We start from the raw sequence: 24,429 nt of genomic DNA, 5'->3' as shown, positions 1-24,429 counted from the left end.
GACATTCTAGCCTTAGAGGGAGTACAGAGAAGGTTCACCAGATTGATCCCTGGGATGGCAGGACTTTAATATGAAGAAAGACTGGATAGACTAGGCTTGTACTCGCTGGAATTTAGAAGACTGAGGGGGGATCTTATAGAAACATATAAAATTCTTAAGGGGTTGGAGAGGCTAGATGCGGGAAGATTGTTCCCGATGTTGGGGAAGTCCAGAACCAGGGGTCACAGCTTAAGGATAAGGGGGAAGTCTTTTAGGACCGAGATGAGAAAACATTTCTTCACACAGAGAGTGGTGAGTCTGTAGAATTCTCTGCCACAGAAGGTAGTTGAGGCCAGTTCATTGGCTATATTTAAGAGGGAGTTAGATGTGGCCCTTGTGGCTAAAGGGATCAGAGGGTATGGAGAGAAGGCAGGTACAGGCTACTGAGCTGGATGATCAGCCATGATCATATTGAATGGCGGTGCAGGCTCGAAGGGCCGAATGGCCTACTCCTGCACCTATTTTCTATGTTTCTATGAGAGTGGGAGAATGCGAGAGAGAGAGAGAGAGAGAGTTCTCACATTCCGATTGGGAATTGGACATTGAGATGTAGACTGTGGAAGAGTCCGGAGTCGCTGATCAGATCCAAATTCTTTCCGAGTTGTAAAAATTGATCAAAACCAACAAATTATATTCTGTCTGTTCAGTGTGTGGCGACAAGGAAGAGGTGGGTGAGGAAGGGCAAAAATGTCCGTGTAAAATCTCAATGTCCTTGTAAAATCAAAGGCAATGAACAGCTGCAGCTAATAAACATGTCTTTTGGACTTCTGCAACTATACCTGCTGGCCTTACCTTTGACCACATCAGTGAAGAACAGAAGTTGCTTGGTTGACTTATGAGGTTGGGGACCCTTCCTGACCACTGTGAGTCCTGCTGGTGATCAAACTGATCCTTGGGTGATGACTCTTTCATCAGGGAAGCCGGCTTGCTGACTGTCACCGTCTATATTTTTATTTAGAGTTTACAGCAGATTAAAATAGCGAGCCCATGGCTGTGGGTTCCTCTCCTCTCCACTTGACAAGAGTACTCTTGGGATTAGTTATCTCACCCACTGCCCAGCAGGCTGAATTGGAAAAGGGTGCACAGCGGAGAAGGGCAGTCATGGCCAAACTTCTCCCGAATTTCCCCACATACTGTGGCATCGTGGGGAAGTGGGAATCTTCAGGCATCTGGATACTGCTGCTGGTGATCTGCCCTGACGTGAGCTGGTACTCTGGGGGAGCTGAGAGAAAGGCAGCCTCTGGTCTACTGGTGTTGTAAAATTGTGAAAGGGATTCCTGCATTCTGTTTGATGCTTGTGCCTGGACTTGGAAATCTTACCATACTTCTGCCCTGGAGGAGCATGAGGTTGCCTGTGCACATAGGCTGTTGACATTGCCTCAAACCAAGCAGCCTGCAAAGCAAGAGAAATATCTATCAAAGACCACGCAGCATTGTAGTTAAGGCACTGAATCAGCAGCGACAGCTCTCGACTCCTGACCCAGAGTCAAGTGCAAGTCCCAGCATAGCAGCTTAGGACGTTTATATTGAACTATTGAAATAAAAATCTGAAAATTGAGAAAAGTTGTTTCAGTAGTTTCAGTAGAAAAGTTGTTCCACTTTTTAAGAAAGGAGGGAGAGAGAAAACAGGAAATTATAGACCAGTTAGTCTGACATCAGTGGTGGGGAAGATGCTGGAGTCAATTATAAAAGACAAAATTGCGGAGCATTTGGATAGCAGTAACAGGATCGTTCCGAGTCAGCATGGATTTACGAAGGGGAAAAATTGGACCACAGGGTATTGGAGGTAGGGTACTGACATGGATAGAAAATTGGTTGACAGACAGAAAGCAAAGAGTAGGGATAAATGGGTCCCTTTCAGAATGGCAGGCAGTAACTAGTGGGGTACCGCAAGGCTTGGTGCTGGGACCGCAGCTATTTACAATATACATTAATGACTTGGATGAAGGGATTAAAAGTACCATTAACAAATTTGCAGATAATACAAAGCTGGGTGGCAGTGTGAACTGTGAGGAAGATGCTATGAGGTTGCAGGGTGACTTGGACAGGTTGTGTGAGTGGGCGGATGCATGGCAGATGCAGTTTAATGTGGATAAATGTGAAGTTATCCACTTTGGTGGTAAGAATAGGAGGGCAGATTATTATCTGAATGGTGCCAAGTTAGGAAAAGGGGACGCACAACGAGATCTGGGTATCCTAGTGCATCAGTCACTGAAAGGAAGCATGCAGGTACAGTAGGCAGTGAAGAAAGCCAATGGAATGTTGGCCTTCATAACAAGAGGAGTTGAGTATAGGAGCAAAGAGGTCCTTCTGCAGTTGTACAGGGCCCTAGTGAGACCGCACCTGGAGTACTGTGTGCAGTTTTGGTCTCCAAATTTGAGGAAGGATATTCTTGCTATTGAGGGCGTTCAGCGTAGGTTTACTAGGTTAATTCCCGGAATGGCGGGACTGTCGTATGTTGAAAGACTGGAGCGACTAGGCTTGTATACACTGGAATTTAGAAGGATGAGAGGGGATCTTATCAAAACATATAAGATTATTAAGGGGTTGGACACGTTAGAGGCAGGAAGCATGTTCCCAATGTTGGGGGAGTCCAGAACTAGGGGCCACAGTTTAAGAATAAGGGGTAGGCCATTTAGAACAGAGATGAGGAAAAACTTTTTCAGTCAGAGAGTTGTAAATCTGTGGAATTCTCTGCCTCAGAAGGCAGTGGAGGCCAATTCTCTGGATGCATTCAAGAGAGAGCTAGGTAGAGCTCTTAAGGATAGTGGAGTCAGGGGGTATGGGGAGAAGGCAGGAACGGGGTACTGATTGAGAACGATCAGCCATGATCACATTGAATGGTGGTGCTGGCTCGAAGGGCCGAATGACCTACTCCTGCACCTATTGTCTATTGTCTATCGTAACAGCAGCCATGACTGGATTGTAGAAACATGGAACTGTAGATGGTGGTTTACAAGTGCTGGAGTAACTCAGTGGGTCAGGCAACATCTCTGGAGAACATGGATAGGTGATGTTTCGGATCGGGACCCTTCTTCAGACTTATTGTGGGCGGGTAAAGAAAGCTGGACGAGAGGAGGGGCAGGACAATGAAGATGTGTCTTGACCCAAAATGTCACCTATTCCTTTTCTCCAGAGATGCTGCGTTACTGGGTTACTTCAGCTTTTTGTGTCTATCTAGGGGCAGGACAATGCCTGGCAGATAATAAGTTGATACAGGTGAGGGGATTTGATAGGCAGATGGTTGGACAAAGGCCAGAGATTAAAAGACAGAAGGTGTGAAACAAAAGGAGGGAAGGAATGGGAATGGGACTTTCTTTCTTGGAGCGTAGGAGATTGAAGGGTGATCTTGTAGAGATATGCAAAATCATGAGGGTGATGGAATGACCATCATTTTCTCCCATGGCTAGAGAACGGTGAATTAGAGGGAAGAGGTTTATGGTGAGATTGGAAATTTAAATTTTTGAGGGGCAGCTTTTTCACAGATAGGGGGGGGATGTCTATGGAGTGAACTATAAAAGGAAGTGGTTGAGGCTGATATAATAACAACATTTAAAGGACATTAAGACAGGTACATGGATAGGAAAGGTATATGAGTCAGACTTGGGTAAACGGGACAACCATAGATGGGCATCTTGGTTGGCATGGGCAGGAAGGACCAAAAGGCCTGTTTCCCATCTATGACCCGATCGCTTTGCTGTGTGGGATCTTGATGTGCACAAACTAACTGCTGTTTAAGCTTCCTAATGAGAGACAATGATGGCACTTCAAATGTGAGGGAGTAAAAGTGGTTGGGACTATTGTGGAGAGGAATGTCAGGCAACCACAACAGCCTCCTCAGTGATGGGGACAGGATCAATGGTGGGGTACGGGGTCTGTGGTGGGGTATGGGGTCAGTGGTGGGGTATGGGGTTTGTAATTGGGTACGGGGTCTGTGGTGGGGTATGGGGTCTGTGGTGGGGTATGGGGTCTGTGGAGGGGTATGGGGTCTGTGGTGGGGTATGGGGTCTGTGGTGGGGTATGGGGTATGGGGTCTGTGGTGGGGTACGGGGTCTGTGATTGGGTATGGGGTCTGTGGTGGGGTATGGGGTCTGTGGTGGGGTATGGGGTCTGTGGTGGGGTATGGGGTCTGTGGTGGGGTATGGGGTCTGTGGTGGGGTATGGGGTCTGTGGTGGGGTATGGGGTCTGTGGTGGGGTATGGGGTCTGTGGTGGGGTGTGGGGTATGGGGTCTGTGGTGGGGTATGGGGTCTGTGGTGGGGTATGGGGTCTGTGGTGGGATGTGGGGTATGGGGTCTGTGGTGGGGTATGGGGTCTGTGGTGGGGTATGGGGTCTGTGGTGGGGTATGGGGTCTGTGGTGGGGTATGGGGTCTGTGGTGGGGTATGGGGTCTGTGGTGGGGTATGGGGTCTGTGGTGGGGTATGGGGTCTGTGGTGGGGTATGGGGTCTGTGGTGGGGTATGGGGTCTGTGGTGGGGTGTGGGGTATGGGGTCTGTGGTGGGGTACGGGGTCAGTAATTGGGTATGGGGTCTGTGGTGGGGTATGGGGTCTGTGGTGGGGTACGGCGTCTGTGGTGGAGTATGGGGTCTGTGGTGGGGTATGGGGTCAGTAATTGGGTATGGGGTCTGTGGTGGGGTATGGGGTCAGTGATTGTGTACGGGGTCTGTGGTGGGGTGTGGGGTCTGTGGTGGGGTATGGGGTCAGTGATTGTGTACGGGGTCTGTGGTGGGGTATGGGGGTCAGTGGTGGGGTACTGGGTCAGTGGTGGGGTACTGGGTCAGTGGTGGGGTCTGTGGTGGAGTATGGGGTCTGTGGTGGAGTATGGGGTCTGTGGTGGGGTATGGGGTCAGTGATTGTGTATGGGGTCTGGTGGAGTATGGGGTCAGTGGTGGGGTACGGGGTCTGTGGTGGAGTACTGGGTCAGTGGTGGGGTCTGTGGTGGAGTATGGGGTCTGTGGTGGGGTATGGGGTCTGTGGTGGGGTATGGGGTCTGTGGTGGGGTATGGGGTCTCCGGTGGGGTATGGGGTCTGTGGTGGGGTATGGGGTCTGTGGTGGGGTATGGGGTATGGGGTGGGGTATGGGGTATAGGGTGGGGTATGGGGTCTGTGGTGGGGTATGGGGTCTGTGGTGGGGTACGGGGTCTGTGGTGGGGTACGGGGTCTGTGGTGGGGTACGGGGTCTGTGGTGGGGTACGGGGTCTGTGGTGGGGTACGGGGTCTGTGGTGGGGTACGGGGTCTGTGGTGGGGTGTGGGGTCTCTGGTGGGGTGTGGGGTCTGTGGTGGGGTATGGGGTCTGTGGTGGGGTATGGGGTCTGTGGTGGGGTATGGGGTCTGTGGTGGGGTATGGGGTCTGTGGTGGGGTATGGGGTCTGTGGTGGGGTACGGGGTCTGTGGTGGGGTACGGGGTCTGTGGTGGGGTACGGGGTCTGTGGTGGGGTACGGGGTCTGTGGTGGGGTGTGGGGTCTCTGGTGGGGTGTGGGGTCTGTGGTGGGGTATGGGGTCTGTGGTGGGGTGTGGGGTACGGGGTCTGTGGTGGGGTATGGGGTCTCTGGTGGGGTGTGGGGTCTGTGGTGGGGTATGGGGTCTGTGGTGTCTGACAGGGTCAGACACATCTTCATGAATGCAGCTAAAGGAGGAGAAGAATCCCACGCCATCGGGCTGAGTTGACCGAGAGTTGGCATGGACTATCAGCTCAGAATCCAGGTATTGGGGTGTTCCATGTGCCCATGGAGTTGGTGTCTCCCCAGTGCCCATGCACGGAGCTGGGGTTTCCCAGTGCCCACTAACTGGGGGTCAAGGCTCGGTTTTGTTCGGGGCTGATTGTTACCCTCTGCGACCTCCATTTGTTTCCAAAGACATACCTTGTTTTTGTTGTTTACACTACTGATCACAGAGAGTTCACAAGCAGTGTTTGGTATCCAGCGGGGTTGCTTCAGAACCTGGTCCCTGCGTGTGTGCTGCAGCTGTACCTAGGAACAAGTTCAGACAAGGAGCAGAGAGAGGTCTTAGCTTGACACGACTCCAACAAAACATAACCTCACCTGTGGAGAACAGTAACAGTAACTAAGCATCCCCAAAGGGCCTGAAACCACCTTCCACCACTGGGTCCATCCTTCTGCAGCTCACGGCTTCATTCCAATGTGATAAGGGGCTCTACTCTCCCACCATTTCAGGCAGTGAGTTCCTGCATGCACCACCCTTTAATTCCTCCTCCCATCCTTCTTTCATTTGCTTCAAATCAATGACTCCTAGGTTTTGACTCCTCTGTCATGGAGATAGAGTACATAGCCAAGTCCTATCTTGGATTCTACCCACATAAATGAATGAATGAATGAATAAGTTTATTGGCCAAGTATGTGCATATACAAAGAATGTGCCTTGGTGCTCCGCTCACAAATGACAACACAAACGGACAGTTAACAATTAAGAATAAAGCATAAATGCAATCTACTTCACAAACTTCCATTTGATCATCGTCTAAAATGGTCCGCTGTACCTGCCCTGTGATCTTTGGTAACATAAACGAAAATGCTGGAAGATTCTCAGCCTGTCAAGTAACATCTTGATTCTTCCTCCGAACTTTAGGGAAAAGTGGAGGGTTACAGATTTCAACGCAGTTTGGTGGAGGAGTGAGGGCACAACAAAAGACTACACTGAGATTGGTTAAGACAGATCATATGAGCTTGAGGACAGACCACTGGGAGGCATTCTAAAGAAACAGTGAGAAAGGGATATACACCTGATTCTAGAGTGATAGAACACAGGAATGTACCTGTTAAGGGGCATAAGTATGACGTAAAGTAGAAGAACAACTCATCTTCTGTCTTGGCATTTGGCAACCATTTGGAATGAGCACTGAATTTTCCTTCTGGTAAACTGCTGTCTCATTCCCCATCATCATGCCCTGCCCTCTCTCTGCAAAGTTCCCCAACCCTCTGACATACCTGTGCTCTCTTAATTCCACGATTAAACATTCTCAGATATAGTCAATCCCCCACCGGCAGATATGCCTTCAGTTGCCTGGCCCAAAACTCTGGGATTCCAGCTTTTCCCCCCACTTTTACTCCGCTTCAGAAAAGCTAGCACCTCGACAGGCTCACATCTCCTCATGTGGCTCTGCCCACATCAGCCTTCATTGAACAACACTCCTGTGTCCGACCACAGGACATTCTGCTCTCTTCGAGGTGCTACACAATTTAAAGTTACGTCATTGGTAACATTGGGACGATGGGAAAGATGATCAGCATTTGTCCATAGGGGGCACTGCCATGGTCTCCAATATGAGTAGACAGTCCAATGACATTCCTGTCATCCAGTAAACAATCACTGCCCATTGTCTGAGGTACCGCATCTTGTTGAGCAGGAATCCTCCAGGTTAAGTGTTGTGAATGGTAACTATTGAGGATGAAGGTTCACTCTTGGTCACTGGTGTCCTACATGGGAACCCTGCTGTGTGCATTCAGAGGACAGATCACAAACGTTACACTTGGGTCAGCTCGAGTGAATAAGATGAGGCTCATGTTGACTATACCTTGGCCATTGTTGCCTTGGCTTTGCCTGTTTTTTCAAAGTTGATTGGGGATTCGTTCTCCTCAGTTCTTTTCTTGCCCGAAGCCTTAATTAAATATGCAAGATGAAACATAGTAAATACTTTGAGATGGTCATTTAAGATAGATAAGGCAGGGCATTATTATAGCTATTACCAAATGGTGGCTAAGGCAGGGTTAGTGTGGCAGCTCAATGTTTTGAGATACAAATGCTACAGGATAGATAGAAAAGGAAGTAAGAGAGAAGGGGAAGTTGAGTTTTTGATTGAGAGAACATCACAGCAGTACTTAGAGATGATATTCTGCGGCACGGTGGCGCAGGGGTAGAGTTGCTGCCTTGTCAGTCTTTCCTCCAAAATAGGGGAGTCTAATGCTAGAGAGGTTTGTGGCGGCACGGTGGCGCAGCGGTAGAGTTGCTGCCTTACAGCGAATGCAGCGCCGGAGACTCAGGTTCGATCCTGACTATGGACGCCATCTGTACGGAGTTTGTACGTTCTCCCCGTGACCTGCGTGGGTTTTCTCCGAGATCTTCGGTTTCCTCCCACACTCCAAAGACGTGCAGGTATGTAGGTTAATTGACTGGTAATATGTAAAAACTGTTCCTAGTGTGTGTAGGATAGTGTTAATGTGTGGGGATCGCTGGGCGGCACGGACTCGGTGGGCTGAAGGGCCTGTTTCCACGCTGTATCTCTAAATCTAAAAATCTAAGGTGAGAGAGGAACGATTTAAACGGGATCTGAGAGATAACTATTTTGCCATGAGGGTAGTGTGTGTATACGGAATGAGCTGCCAGAGGAGTGGTAGAGGTACATATAATTATGGCATTTAAGATACACCTGGACAGGTAAATGAATAGGAAAGGTTTGGAAGAATACAGGCCAGCTACAGACAAGTGGGGTTAGCTCGGTTAGGTACAGTATCTTGGTATGCATTGATGAGTTGAGGTGAAAGACCTGTTTCCGTTCTGTGACTCGACTCCATGATTCCCAATTCCCTCCCTCGGCTCCCGTTGCCCCCTGCCACCCTTCCCTCGCCCTCCGCCAATCGCCTCCTCCCCTCCACTACCCTCTCCCTCACCTACAACTACCTCCCTCACCCTCTGGTGCTATGCTCACCCTCCACCACCACCCTCCCTTGTCCTCCAGAAGCCCCTCCATCATCCTCTGGTGCCTCACCCATCTTCACCGTCCACCACCACTATCCCTCGCCCTCCATCCTCCCCTCCCTCACCCTGCTACCAGCCTCACCCTCACCTTCCGCCACCTCTCCCTCACCACAGGGCCACACTCACTCTTCCCTCTGCCACCTCCCTCCCTCCCTCCCTTGCCCTCTGAATCCAAACCCATGCTCTCTCTATAAACCTCCCAGACCCTCATGGACCAACTCCTCCAACCTACATACCTCACAACTCCTCTCCAGATCCTCACTCATCACCTGTCCATCCCGGTTCCTTTGAGCCCCCGCCGCTCACGGTGACACTGGGTGAATGCACCTCTCACCCCCTCCCTTCTCCCCCCCCCTCCTTCCCCTCACCTTCCCTCCACTCCCCTCCTCCGCTCATCCCCCTCCCTTCCCGTCCCCTCCCCTCACCTCCCTCCCTTCACCCTGTCCCATCCCCTCACCCCCCTCCCTTCCTCTCCCCTCCCTCACACCCCCTCCCTCCCCTCACCCCCCTTCCCTCACACCCCCTCATCTCACCCCCCCCTCCCCTCCCTTCCTCTCCCCTCCCCCTCCCTCACCTCCCCCCCCTCACCTCACCCCCCTCCCCTTACCCCCCCTCCCTCCCCTCCCCTCACCCCTCTCCCTCACCTCACCCCCCTCCCCTTACCCCCCCTCCCACCCCTCCCCTCCCCTCACCCCCCTCCCCTCACCCACCGCCGGGTGTCTCGGTGGAGCGGGCGGGGAGAAGCCAGTGAAGAAGTGACGCTGCCTCAGTCGGTTCCTTTCCTTTCTGCTCCTCAGCCGCTTCTTCCTCTGGCGACACTGTATGTGGAGAGCAAGGGTTAGAACACGTCCCCCCATGATCTTCTTCCTCTGGCGACACTATATGTGGAGAGCAGGGGTTAGAACACATCCCCCCATGATCTTCTTCCTCTGGCGACACTATATGTGGAGAGCAGGGGTTAGAACACATCCCCCCATGATCTTCTTCCTCTGGCGACACTATGTGGAGAGCAGGGGTTAGAACAGATACCCCCATGATCTTCTTCCTCTGGCGACACTGTATGTGGAGAGCAGGGGTTAGAACATATCCCCCCATGATCTTCTTCCTCTGGCGACACTGTATGTGGAGAGCAGGGGTTAGGACACGTCCCCCCATGGCACCCAAACTCTGCCGGGCCGGGTCACACACCAGCTCGCAGCCATTCCCAGGCCCACCGCTACCTACACCTTGCTTTGGCATTCAGGAGCTCGCCACCCTGGAGGACACAGTGACAATCTGCCTCCCACCACCTCGCCCCTCCTGCTGGTTGTTGCTGCAAGGGGAAGGGACCACATTCAAACCACCAGTCTTACTGATGACTAATGGTCAACTCTGTGTGGGACGTCAGGAGAATTGGACTGCTCTTGTTCTGTGAATGAAGGGCCACATGCAGTGGATCAATGAGTGGCAGTGTGTAAACAGTGCAGAGGATCATGGGTGGCAGGGCGTGTGTGTAAACAGTGCAGAGGATCATGGGTGGCAGGGCGTGTGTGTAAACAGTGCAGAGGGTCATGAGTGGTAGGGAGTGTGTGTAAACAGTGCAGACAGTCAGTCCTGGCTGGGAGTGTATGTAAACAGTACAGAGGGTCTTGGGTGGCAGGCAGCGTATGTAAACAGTGCAGTGTTATTCATGGTAGGGAGTGTAGAGAGTCAGCAGGAGAGGGCCTTATGACTCTAAGTACCCAGCTCTACAACAGTGTTCCCTCACAATACCCTGGCTTCTTTCCCAGTGTGTCCGTCTGTAAGCCAGCACGTTGAGTGTTGGCCAGCTGAACGAGTCACCAGGGGTGATGAAGAGCTAGTCTCAGCTCACATTCTCTTTAATCACCACTATCCAGTGATTCAAGTGTGTAGGGGCCAGAGAGACACAGGGAGTCTCCCCGCACCCTGCTCCCTCACCTCTAAACTGGAGCAGCTGGGTCTTTACCCGTAATATGCCAATTTACCCTGGGCATAGATGGAGTAAAGAGGGCAAGTGAGCTGGGACGAGTCTCCTGATCACTCCTGGCCATTCATCGAAGATAGAGTTGAAAATGAAGGGTTTGCTATTGTGATTGGATTGTGATCCCAGGATCGTTCATGTGTACCCCTGGCCTGTCCACAAACATGTTGGCCACTAACAAAAGTCTATCTTCTACCTTTGCTGCCAGCCTCATCAGATGTGCGGGAGGTCCATCTGACTCGGTGCTGTTTGATCCACTGGTGCTGTTAAAGAAAGGAGTGAATGTAACGTCAACAAATGGCAGCAAGGATTCCCCCAACAGAAAACCTATGCCTTACACACCCATCCCACCAAACTAGGCACATGCAGGGACCACTCAATTACCCTGTTCATGGTCCCTAGATTTAAAAACCCTTCCCGTACACAAACCACTCTTCACAGACACTGAACACAGCCACTGTCCACTGACTAAAACCTTCTATGTACATGTTATTTCCCCATAGTAGAGGTGTCTCACACCAGTTAACAAAATGGACAAAAAAAAACCAAAGTGCTGGAGAAACTCAGTGGATCAGGCAGCATTTCTGGAGAACATGTATCGGTGATGTCTTGACTGCTGAATTACTCCAGCACTTTGTGTGTTTTTTTGTAAACCAGCATCCGCAGTTCCTAATTTCTACTGGCAGAGTTAATTGACCAAGCAGTCTGTAGAGACAGTCGCTCCGAGATCATTAGATCATAAGGAATAGGAGTAGAATTAGGCCATTCGGCCCATCGTCTACTCTGCCATTCAATCATGGCTGATCTATCTCTCCCTCCTAACCCCATTCTCCTGCCTTCTCCCCATAACCTCTGACACCTGTCCTAATCAAGAATCTATCCATCTCTGCCTTAAAAATATCCACTGACTTGGCCTCTACAGCCTTCTGTGGTGAAGAATGCCATCTGACTACAGAAATCTCTCCTCATCTTCCTAAAAAAACATCCTTTAATTCTGAGGTTATGACCTTTAGTCCTAGACTCTCCCACTAATGGAAACATCCTCTCCACATCCATTCTCTCCAAGTCTTTCACTATTCTGTATGTTTCAAATGGGGTCCCCCCTCGTTCTTCTAAACTTCAGCAGTACAGGCCCAGTGCTGACAAACGCTCATCATATGTTAACCTACTCATTCCTCGGATCATTCTTGTAAACCTTCTCTGGACCCTCTCCAGAGCCAGCACATCCTTCCTCAGATATGGTGCCTAAAATTGCTCACAATATTCCAAATGTGGCCATTTGCTGCTCCTATAGAGCCTCAGCATTACATCTCTGTTTTTGTACACAAGCCCTCTTGAAATAAATGCTAGCATCGAGTTTGCTTTCTTCACTACCGATTCGACTTGCAGATTAACATTTTGGGGATCGTATGTGCTGAGCACGTGCTGGTAAATGGGATTAGTATAACCAGTTCATTGATGGTGGGCATGGACATGGTGAGGCAATGTACTGACAAGGTTGCAAGAAAGCAGCTCACTACTACATTCACCATTATCTTCTCAAGTGTAATTAGGGATGGGAAGTAGTAGAAGCCAGGAACTGCAGATGCAGGTTTCCAAAAAAAAAGCATAATTTGGTAATTAGGGATGGACAATAAATGCTGGCTTTGCCAATGATGCACAGATCCTGAAAAGTGAATAAATATAAGAGGTGTAAAATACATTAACTGCCATCAATTCTTTTGCATTAATTTTTGAGAATCTTCTAGATTGGTTAATTAACATTACATGTGAAGAATAAAAAAGCAGTAAACAGAAACATCTCTAACTTGTGTTGTGCCTCTCCCAAAGCTAATAAAACAACCAGATTGATTTGCTTCATAGCCTGAAGCTATGGACAGTTAATTTGGTAATATTACTTCAGGGACCTTGAATATGCTGCGGCCTCAATCAGGGAACGTTTATTAGCGTGACGTGTTTGTCTTTGAATGTAAGAGTCACATTGCTAAACTTGCATGTTATTTTTTTAAGGTACTTCTGACTGAGACTGTCACACAAGCAGCTGATGAATAAATGTCAGCTATTTCAGCTTTTCTAAGTATTGCAGTGATTCCACCACCATCTGATGCTGGGGGAGATTACAACAGAGTGCAAAGCAATGAGACTGTTTCCAGTGACAAAGGCTTCCTGTTTAACCTGGAGCTCAGACTATTTACACTGGGAATGACAATAGCACGGTCGGGTTCCATCCAGTGGGGATTATCCCACACAGCAGTAGAGTTGCTGCCTTACAGCGCCAGAGACCCGGGTTTCATCCTGACTACCAGTGCTTGTCTGTATGGAATTTGTATGTTCTCCCTGTCACCTGCGTGGGTTTTCTCTGGGATTTCCTGTTTCCTCTCAAACTCAAAAAACGTACAGGTTTGTAGGCTAATTGGCTTGGTGTAAAGGTAAATTGTCCCCGGCGTGTGTAGGATAGTGTTAATGTGCGGGGATCGCTGGTAGGCGCGGACCCAGTGGGCCGAAGGGCCTGTTTCCACACTAAATTAGAAGCACAGACCCAGAGAAATTTAGCTTGACCACAACCTCAAACGGTTATCTGTAGTGGAGTTGTTATGTGATGCCCGCAAGGCTTAGGGATCACTCTGCCATCCTTCTGATCACAAAGAACCACAGGCGCAGTGCTGAGTGGGTATGGGTGCAGCTGGTGGGGTGGATGGATGGACTCTGGTGTGAGACTGGGGAAGCGGTCGCAGCTCGATATCACAGTTCCTGATAAATTCAGTGGGTCAGGTGAGGCAGTGTGAATGGTGGCAATGCCTCCACATTTCATACGGCAATAAAGGAAACCATTTCATCTCATGTCGACTTGCATTCCCCACTAATTTTCCCTGTGGTATTCCAAAACAAAGGATCACTCAGGCCATCGTCTGTGGAAAACCACAAACTCTGTGGGTAGACACTCATTGGTGTATCTTCTGAGAGGCAGGGTGTAGGACAGATCGCTCCGAGCATCACCAGAGGCAGTATGTGGGTGCTGGACTGATCTCCAAGGTGTACATGGTACATTTGGTACTTGATTGTAGAATAATTAGTTGCAGGGTTTTTACACAGCACATCCCGAGAGATGGCTTTACAGCGTGGAAACAGTCTCTTCAGCCGACCCAATCCACATGACCATCAACCGCCCATTTACACTGATTTTACATCAATCTCATTATTTTATGCTTTGCACCTTCTCATCAATTTCTAATACTCACTTACATAATAGGGTCAATTTACGTTGGTCAAGTAATGTACAAACCTGCATGTATTTGAGGTGTGGGAAGAAACTGAAGCAACCAGAGGATACTTATATGGTCACAGCGAGAACGAACAAACTCCACACAGACAGGATCCAGAGTCAGGATCAAACATGGCACTGCTTGGCAGCAGTTCTCTGTGATCAGAGACCCAAAGGTTGGTGTCCTTGTAAGGGAAGGACGGGAGGAGGTATAGTCAAAGGGAAACAATGTTTAACCAGTTTAGTATAATTTTTTGAAAAGGTAAAATGTGGCTGTGGGTATAGGGGATCCAGTGAATGTGCAATACTTTGATAAAGTGTCACGTCGGGCTATCACAGAAAGTAAAGGTTCACTGTGAATTTTGACATTGATGGAAGATTGCCTGGTTCACGGTAAACAGAAAGCATGCATAAATGTTTTTGTTTTCTGGTGGACAAGATACAATTAGTGGTGCACCACAGTGATAGGTATTGGGCATCAACTTTTTACAATTTATAAGAATAACGTAGATAATGGCACCAAAGCAAGGAAAGTAAGTTGTGAAAAAGACACAAGGAGGCTACAATGGAATACGGATAGTTTATCAATGGGCAAAGATCTGGAAAATGGAGGGTGATGTTGGGAACTGTTAAATTGTCCATTGTGGCAGGAAAAAAGTACGTATTATTTAAACACTCTAAGTGCTCTAAGATGCCGAGGGATCTGGTGCCCTGGTGTATAATTGGGAATGTCTGCTTATGTAGGCAATACAAGTAATTAGGAATATTAACAGAATGGTATAATTTATTGTGAGGGGAAATGAATATCAAATTGGGAGGTTACGCTTTGGTTATATCGGACCTTAGTGAGAATCTATTTGCTGTGTACAATTTTGGTTGCTTTATTTACAGAAGGAATTCCAAGAAAGTTTGTGAGTCTGGTATCTGGAATGGGTGCGTTGTCTTACGAGGAAAGGTCGGACACAAAAGTGAGAAGCAACTTGCATGAGGCATATAAAATCTTAATGGGTCTCGAACGTATGTGGAGAGAATGTTGCCCCTCATGGGAGCACATAGAAATGAGGTTTGTTTTAAAAAACTGCCATCTGTTTTTATATGGGGATGAGACTATTTATTGTTTCCTATGGAATTCTCTTCCTCAAAGATAGAAGAAGTCTTTGATGTTTTTATAGCAGGTGTAGATAGATTATTGATAAGGGAGTGACTAGTTATTTCAGATGGAGGTAATTATGGAGGTTGTATTCTGATCTTAATGAATGGGTGAATCAGGACTGACGGGCTAAATTGCCGCCTCCAGTAAATTCAGTACATTTATCGTCACCATTGCGATTTTAATCCAGGTTTACTGAAGTGTGTGTGTGTGTGTGTATGTGCGTGTGCGTGAGTGTGCATGCGTATGTGCGTGTGCATGTGAGTGTGATGTAGCCTATGGTTTACTAGCCCAGTAACAGAGCCACTCTGCTACCACAGTGGCGGCACGGTGGCGCAGCGGTAGAGTTGCTGCCTTACAGCGAATGCAGCGCCGGAGACTCAGGTTCGATCCTGACTACGGGCGCTGTACTGTACGGAGTTTGTACGTTCTCCCCGTGACCTGCGTGGGTTTTCTCCGGGATCTTCGGTTTCCTCCCACACTCCAAAGACGTACAGGTATGTAGGTTAATTGGCTGGGTAAATGTAAAAAAATTTATCCCTAGTGGGTGTAGGATAGTGTTAATGTGCTGGGATCGCTGGGCGGCGTGGACCCGGTGGGCCGAAGGGCCTGTTTCTGCGCTGTATCTCTAAATATAAATCCATCACTGCTTTCTCTTTATCACACCCAACACCGGCGATATTTGAGCTGTGATCATACCTTGACTCCAAGTCTGATAAAGTGAGACCACTGAGCGCCATATCTGAATTATACTCGTGGCCCAGCCTCTCCAGACGATGCTGTGCTTCCTTTTGTAGAGCTGCACGCACCTCTGCCAGGCACTGCTCAAACTAAAGAATGCGAGAAAAACAAGACATCAATGCCTTTCGTGCAATGACAGGCAAATCACATAGACTGGTTGTGCATGTCACATCACCTAACTTTACACACCAGCTACATGTCATGTACACATGCTCACGCATGTTGGACATGCGCCATATCTGGACACTGTCACGTGTGCACGCATGTGGTCACAAACACCCACACACAGGTTATGATCAAAACGACAATTTGCGTGTGGAATGTTTATAGTATGTTACATGTTTACGCACACAGGAGTTGAGAAATTGTGGACATTAATACAGGCAGGAAAACACGCTTGATAACACACGCACGGCGGTGCGGAAGCTCCGAGAGGGGGGAGGCTGACCTTTGACTGATCCGGGTCACAGAAATCCAGCAGAGTGTCACAGAAGTGATATCCCAGAGACTTGAGGTCCTCCGTGCTGAAGTGGGTGGCCCTGCGGTTGCCTGTTAAACGGGTACAATGAACAACTTTCAGTAAAAAGTGGACATCTCTACACTTAATAATGCAGCTCAGCTACAACCTCAGCAAAGACGTTGTCCTCCCCTGTCTCCTCTGCCAGATGAATGGCGACAATTAATGCTCGGGTCTTAGGGAGTACTGAAGTACAAAGGGCTTTGGTGTCTGAATCCAAAGATCCCTGTGATGCATCAGGATGTTGATTGAGATAGAGCATCTCTCTTCCTGGATGGGCTGGATTCCCTGGGGTGTTGAAGGCCGAGGGGGAACCTGATAGCAGCGTACAGAATTATGAGAGGCACAGATAGTGTAGAGAATGGCAAACCTTCCCCCCCTCAGTAGAGGTGTCTATAAACAGAGGTTTAAGACAATAGACAATAGGTGCAGGAGGAGGCCATTTGGCCCTTCGAGCCAGCACCACCATTTAATGTGATCATGGCTGATCATTCTCAATCAGTACCCCGTTCCTGCCTTCTACCCATACCCCCTGACTCCGTTATCCTTAAGAGCTCTATCTAGTTCTCTCTTGAATGCATTCAGAGACTTGGCCTCCACTGCCTTCTGAGGCAGTGAATTCCACAGATTCACAACTCTCTGACCGAAAAAGTTTTTCCTCATCTCCGTTCTAAATGGCCTACCCCTTATTCTTAAACTGTGGCCCCTGGTTCTGGACTTGGGAACATGTTTCCTGCCTCTAACGTGTCCAACCCCTTAATAATCTTATACGTTTCGATAAGATCCCCTCTCATCCTTCTAAATTCCAGTGTATACAAGCCTAGTCGCTCCAGTCTTTCAACATATGACAGTCCCGCCATTCTGGGAATTAACCCAGTAAACCTACGCTGCACGCCCTCAATAGCAAGATTGGGCAGGAGGGCTGGAGGAACAGGTTTAGAGGGAACATAAGGAATATTAAGGTGGGGAGGAACAGGTTTAGAGGGAACATAAGGAATATTTAATTTCACCCAGTGGGTGGCTGGTATTTGGAACGCACTGTCCGAGTCTGTAACTACGGTAGAGAAGACACTGGAACAGGTGCTGATAAACGGGTTTAGTATGGGTGGGTACTCAATGGTCAGTACAGATGAGTGGCCTGAAAGGTCTTGTGTCTGAGCTGTGAGTCCATGTCCATTTCCATTTGAAGGCTGCAGCTGTCAGCATGGGAGCAGTGGTGACATTGTCAGATCTGCTCTCTGTGCAGCCGGGACAGGGCAACACTCAGGGTGACGAGCCTGAAACACAAGCTGTCGCTGTGACAAGCCCTGCCCAGCACCACCTGCCAACTCCTCAGGTGGAGCCTCCTTTCCGCTGAAAATCAAAATACTGTCCTGATTTGGGCTAATGTAGCTGGAGTTGTGTCTGTCCCGTTGGGGATGCATGGCCGGCCGAGTGTTTCCAGCACTATCTAATTTTTCTCCTGGTTCCCCCATGCACCTCAGGGCTCACCAACTTCATTTATCTCAGGCTCCTGATCCCCAATGGTCATCACCGGCGCCTGACATGAAGCAAGGAGTTAGCTCCACGCCAGGCCAGGCCAGCTGCTCGCTCCATCTATCCACGACCAGATGAACCCAGCCCCTCTCACACGTACGCACTGTACACTCATGACTACACATTCACACACTCATGCACATATATGCACATCCACTCGCACGCTCAGATGCAAGGCACACTCGCACATTAATTCACGCACACACTCAGACATGCTCTCTCACACACACTCAGACAGTTACTTCTACCCTAAACATGCAGAGCTACCCGCCAGTGTTCAACCTGTAAGCTGACAGACACTGGTGCGGTGTTGATGTCAAAGCACAGAGTCAGTGTGTGGGAAGAATGTTTGGATGATACTTATCTGAAGCAGGTCACTGCCCTTTTGACTGCACACAATATAAGCAGAAAATACCAGTGGGCTCACGGCTGAATGTTGGGAATACAGAAGGATAAAGCTCTCACTCACCCAAAGTGGATCCAGCGAATGTTGTTTCCATGGTGTAACTGTGAGCGATCCCCATCTTCCACATCACTATCCGGCCCGTGCCCGCCTTGCTCTTCTGAACCTTGAACTTGCAGCTCTGGTAAGAGAACTGATCCCAGCCACAGCTATTATTCTCTGGGCATTCATCTCCCTGATCACACATCTCACATTGATTCCTCATCCGCACGATGATCCCAGGGCCCACAGGGCAAAGCCACAACACTGCCTATCCAGGGCAAGACTGAGCAACGGGGTGACCTTCAGTCGGTTACAGGTGAAGGTCCCAGTGAACCATTAGGACTTTGGTTGGAGTAAACATTGAATAGAAAGCCTGGTGGTCAGCACCTGGGCAGCAGAGAGCATGGGGATCTCTAAGGGTGAAGTCCATGGGGATCTCTAAGGGGATCTCCATGGGGGACTCTGTTCTCCACCATCACCTGTGCCTGGAGCACCTTGTAGGGGTCACCAGCAGAAGGTCAACTGACCACAGGTAGGTCCCCAACCCATGGCAGCCCCCCTTGCACACACAGTACTGCTCCTTCACTCCCTTCATCTGCCCTCCTCCTCCCTTCCCTACACCTCATCCTCCCCCCACCCTTCCTAATCCTAATCCAACCTCCTTTCCCAACCCTCGAGTCATCTAGCCCTCCCAACGTCAGTCTCCACTTGCTTGTACCCTCCTCCTCTGCCGCGCACATCCCTTCCTCAACGTGCTCCCGTCAGCGCCCTGTCTCCCCCCGGGTTGCCCCCCCCCCCCTCCCCACGTGCCTTGTTATCTGCGTTCTTGCTCATCATCAGGGGGAAGACTCTCTCGCTGAGACGCTGCGTGGACAGCTGGCCGCCGCTGCAGCCGTACATGAAGACGTTGCTCTTCCTGCTGTGGCCGTGGAAGTCGCAGTAAATGACAACCTCCCGCTCCTCTGTCAACCTGCAGGGACGAGTTGCAGACTCATCACAGCCCGCTCCCTGCCCCATCCCGCCAGCCACTCCCAAACCATCGCACCACGGACACTCCTCAGCCCTACAGTCGCTGCACTCCTCCCTGGTCATCTCCCCTCCACCACAAGTGCTGGCCTCTGCGGCTCCCTCCCCACTCAACTCACCTCCGTATAGACCAGGTATCCCTCCATGTGCTTCTGGGTGCCTTGCTCTGTGATAGCCCACTCTCAGTTCTCCCCAGTGTCTGGGGGTCCTATGGGTTGATAATGCTCCCTTGATGAACATTGATAATGGTCTCTGTGAGGGAAGGGGGTATGGAACGAGCTACCAGAGAAAGTAGTTGATGCAGGTAATATAACAGTATTTAAAATACACTTGGATAGGTACATTGATAGGAAAGCCTTAGAGGGATATGGACCAAAAAGGCTTAGATAGGCCATCTTGTTCCGTATGGACAAGGGCCTGTTTCCATGCTGTTTGACTTAATGAACACTTTGGGTCATTTTCTCACTTTAAAGGTATGGTTGTTCTGTCCATTTCCACCCCACCCCAACCCCACACATCCCACCCCCCCCCCCCCTCCACAACACACTCTCTTTCTCCACACATCCTCCACCTTTCCTCCCCCACCTACCCAACCTCCTTTCTCCTGTTCCTCTTATCCCACTCTTATGGCCCTCCTCCTCCTCCTCCTCCTGCTCCCACCTCATTACTCCTCCTCCTGGTCGATGAGGGCAGAGCTGTAGATGTTGTGTACGTGGATTTGAGTAAGGCGTTCGACAAGGCTCCGCATGGTAGGCTGCTCTGGAAGGTTAGATCGCATGGGATCCAAGGAGAGATAGCTGAATGGAGAGCAAATTGGCTCCATGGAAGGAAGCAGAGTGTGATGGTGGAAGGTTGCTTCTCAGACTGAAGGCCTAGTGGTGTGCCTCAGGGTTCGGTGCTAGGCCCGTTACTGTTTGTCATCTACATCAATGATTTGGATGAGAACATACAGGGCAAGATTAGCAAGTTTGCAGATGATACAAAAGTTAGTGGTTTTGCAGGTAGTGAAGATGGTTGTGAACGATTGCAGCAGGATCTGGATTGATTGGCCAGGTGGGAGGAGGAATGGTTGATGGAATTTAATACAGAGAAGTGTGAGGTGTTGCATTTTGGGACGTCGAACAAGGGCAAGACCTACACAGTGAATGGTAGGCCTCTGGGTAGTGTTGTGGAGCAGAGGGATCTAGGAGTACAGGTGCATGGTTCCTTGAAGGTCAAGCCGGAGGTACTGTAGATCAGGTGGTCAAAAAGGCTTTTGGCACTTTGGTCTTCATCAGTCAGACTATTGAGTATAGAAGTTGGGAGGTCATGTTGCAGTTGTATAGGACGTTGGTGAGACCGCATCAAGAAAATATTGTGTTCCGTTCTGAGCACCATGTTATAGGAAAGATATTGTCAAGCTTGAAAGGGTTCAGAAAAGATTTACGAGGATGTTGCCAGGACTAGAGGGTGTGAGCTATCGAGAGAGGTTGAGTAGGCTGGGTCTCTATTCCATGGAGTGCAGGAGGATGAGGGGTGATCTTATAGAGGTGTACAAAATCATGAGAGGAATAGATCAGGTAGATGCACAGAGTCTCTTGCCCAGAGTAGCTGAATCGAGGACCAAAGGACAAAGGAATCGAGGTTCAAGGTGAGGGGGAGAAGATTTAATAGGAATCCGAGGGGTAACTTTTTCACACAAAGGGTGGTGGGTGTATGGAACAAGCTGCCAGAGGAGATAGTTGAGGCTGGGACTATCCCATCGTTTAACAAACAGTTAGGCAGGTACATGGATAGGACAGGTTTGGAGGGATGTGGACCAAACGCAGGCAAGTGGGACTAGTGTAGCTCGGACATTGTTGGCCGGTGTGGGCGAGTTGGGCCGAAGGGCCTGTTTCCACACTGTATCACTATGACTCCTACACCGTGAGTTCCCAGACTCTTTGTTAAAGGAATGTTAAACACCTTGATCATTGTTTGGTCTGGTTTGTGCCAAAGCAAACAACCGTAGCCTAGATACTCTTGTCTACCCTATGGCATCACACTCTCCTCCTCTTCCTCCCCCTCTCCTCCTCGCTCCACATCACACACTCCCCCATCAGCCCAAGTTTGGATGTTGAGTTACAAAAACTCTCAACAAGAATGGCGCAAATGACGGAGTACAGTAAAGCATTGTCAAAGACCGATGAAAAATAAAATCCCATGGATCAGTGGGAAGGTGGATTGGGCTGAAACTGGATCAGTGACAGAGAGAATGGGGAATTTAGTGAGTAGAAAAAAAGAACTGTACAAGCTGGTTAATAAACAAAAGGACAAAGTGCTGGAGTAACTCAGCAGGTCAGACAGCATCTCCTAACAACATGGATAGGTGACGTTTCGGGTCAAGACACTTTTTCAAATTGATTGCGTGGGGTGGGGGGGGGGGGAGCAAGGAAGCTGGAAAATAGGTAGTGGCAGGAAAAAGCAAGGCAGTTAATAGGTGAGGGGCACTTTTTTGACTGGCAGATAGTTTAGTTTAGTTTAGAGATACATCGCGGAAACAGGCCCTTCGGCCCACCGGGTCCGCGCCGCCCAGCGATCGCCGCACATTAACACTATCCGACACCCACTAGGAACAATTTTTACATTTACCAAGCCAATTAACCTACAAACCTGTGCGTCTTTGGAGTGTGGGAGGAAACTGAAGATCTCGGAGAAAACCCACGCAGGTCACGGGGAGAACGTACAAAGTCCGTACAGACAGCACCCGTAGTCGGGATCGAACCCGAGTCTCCGGCGCTGCATTCGTAAGACAGCAACTCTACCGCTGCGCCACCGTGCCGCACAAAGTCAAAACAAAGGCCAGGAATAAGAACAGTAGATGCGAGTTGCGGTTCGTGAAGCCAAGGAAGGAAATTGAGGGGTTGTAATAGAGAGTCGGGGTGGGGTCCAGGGGAGGTGAGGAGATTGGGAGAGAGGGGGGTGGGGGGTTACCGGATATTGGAGAATTCAACATTCATACCATTGGGTTGCAAGCTGCCCAAGCAGAAGATGAGGTGCTGTTTCTCCAGTCTGCGTGTGGCCTGACACTGGCAATGGAGGAGGCCCAGATGGGAAAGGTCAGTGTGAGAATGGGAAGGGGAGATAAAATGGTTCGCAAGCTGGAGATCCAGTAGGCCTTGCTGGAGTGTGCACAAGTGCTCAGTGAAATGGTCGCCAGAAGTTGGTAACATCGTCACATTCATGAAAAAGCCTCAAAACTTTCCAACTGAGAAATCAGAAAGGTATTTCAATTTAAATAGATCTACCAAACTGATCTCCCGGTGGCTGAGCACTTCAACTCCCCCTCCCATTCCCAGTCTGACCTTTCTGTCATGGGCCTCCTCCAGTGCCATAGTGAGGCCCACCGGAAATTGGAGGAACAGCACCTCATATTTCGCCTGGGCAGTTTGCAGCCCAGTGGTATGAACATCGACTTCTCCAACTTTAGATAGTTCCTCTGTCCCTCCCGTCCCCTCCTCCTTCCCAGATCTCCCTCTATCTTCCTGTCTCCACCTACATCCTTCCTTTGCCCCGCCCCCCTGACATCAGTCTGAAGAAGGGTCTCGACCCGAAACGTCACCCATTCCTTCTCTCCCGAGATGCTGCCTGACCTGCTGAGTTACTCCAGCATTTTGTGAATAAATAGCTTAAATAATTGAAGGAAACCAGTTTAGCCAAAAACGCAGTTGGCTTCGCCATTCTTTGAGCGTACTAACCCTCAATGGTATTGTGACCTTTGGGCAACAGGAAGTGGCATGTAGACCTCGAAATTCCCAAATGTGAATTTTTAGGAAGGGAGCAAGATGAGAAACAGCTGCAACTGACAGGGTAGCAAATGGAGAAGAACATAGAGCTGAATGTAGATACGTGAAGATCGCAGGGCGAGGTTGTTGAGAAGGAACCAAAGAATACAAGAGCATGGAGATCAAGCCAGAACTGTACAAAAAACAGTGAGACCACAGCTGGAGTATTATGTACAGTTCTGGTCACCATGTACAAAAAGGATGTGATAGTACTAAAGATGGTGCACAGGAGATTTGAGGATGTTGTCAGGGCAGTCATAAGAAGAGACTTCTCTTGGAGGAGGTTCACTTGCACCTCCTCCAACCTCATCTACTGTACCCGCTGTTCCAGGTGTCAACTTCTCTACATCGGCGAGACCGAGCACAGGCTCGGCGATCAGTCTGTCCTAACCTACTTGATCTCCCGGTGGCTCAGCACTTCAACTCCCCCTCCCATTCCCAATCTGACCTTTCTAACCTGGGCCTCCTCCATTGTCGGTGAGGCCCAGCACAAATTGGAGGAACAGCACCTCATATTTCACTTGGGTAGTTTACACCCCAGCAGTATGAACATTGACTTCTCTAACTTCAGATAGCCCTTGGTTTCCCTCTCTATCCCCTCCCCCTTCCCACTAGTCTTACTGTCTCCGACTACATTCTATCTTTGTCCCGCCCCCTCCCGACATCAGTCTGAAGAAGGGTCTCGACCCGAAAAGTCACCCATTCCTTCTCTCCAGAGATGCTGCCTGTCCCGCTGAGTTACTCCAGCATTTTGTGTCTACCTTCGATTTAAACCAACATCAGCAGTTCTTTCCTACACATAATAAGAGACTGCCTAGGCTGAGGTTGTTTGCACACACCAGACCAATAGATGATTAAGGTGTATAATATTCCTTTAGCAAACAGTCTGGTAACTTGGGGTGTACACTGAAGTTAATTGGTAGAATTAGTGAGTTAGGAAAAACAATTTCTCCCCTCAATGAATAGCGGGTTAATCTCTGCCTGAATGGATGGCGGATGCAGAAATCTTGATCGCATTGAAAAGGTTCCAAGACTCCAAACTATGAGTTGGGAAGTTGCATTAATCGAAGTATCTTTTTGGCCAGAAATCTATATTTATGTGATTTTAGGTACCATCCTCACCTGAACCCCATGCAATACTAAAACACAAACAAGGAGCAGGAGTTGGCCACTCAAGGCTGCACCTCAACCAGCATGTGGTCTCCCCCTGTCTCT

General features: G+C 49.3%; 1 protein-coding gene across 1 annotated transcript in view; it reads right to left on the bottom strand.

Annotated features, from left to right (window-relative positions):
- agbl2 (AGBL carboxypeptidase 2) overlaps positions 1-24,429 on the bottom strand; it is a 57,306-nt gene that overhangs the window by 14,731 nt on the left and 18,146 nt on the right. Inside the window, exons 9-17 of the mRNA XM_078414734.1 lie at positions 19,196-19,355; positions 18,410-18,536; positions 16,336-16,436; positions 15,846-15,976; positions 10,931-10,997; positions 9,464-9,571; positions 7,573-7,656; positions 5,903-6,010; positions 1,360-1,432 (exon numbers count right to left, since the gene is read on the bottom strand). Coding sequence (XP_078270860.1) covers positions 1,360-1,432; positions 5,903-6,010; positions 7,573-7,656; positions 9,464-9,571; positions 10,931-10,997; positions 15,846-15,976; positions 16,336-16,436; positions 18,410-18,536; positions 19,196-19,355 — 959 coding nt within the window. The remainder of the gene's footprint in view (positions 1-1,359; positions 1,433-5,902; positions 6,011-7,572; positions 7,657-9,463; positions 9,572-10,930; positions 10,998-15,845; positions 15,977-16,335; positions 16,437-18,409; positions 18,537-19,195; positions 19,356-24,429) is intronic.

The sequence above is a fragment of the Rhinoraja longicauda genome, chromosome 18 (genome assembly GCF_053455715.1).
Source record: "Rhinoraja longicauda isolate Sanriku21f chromosome 18, sRhiLon1.1, whole genome shotgun sequence".
Taxonomy (NCBI): Eukaryota; Metazoa; Chordata; class Chondrichthyes; order Rajiformes; family Arhynchobatidae; genus Rhinoraja; species Rhinoraja longicauda.
Note: the sequence above shows the minus strand (reverse complement) of the source record. Positions and strands in the feature narration are given on the sequence as shown.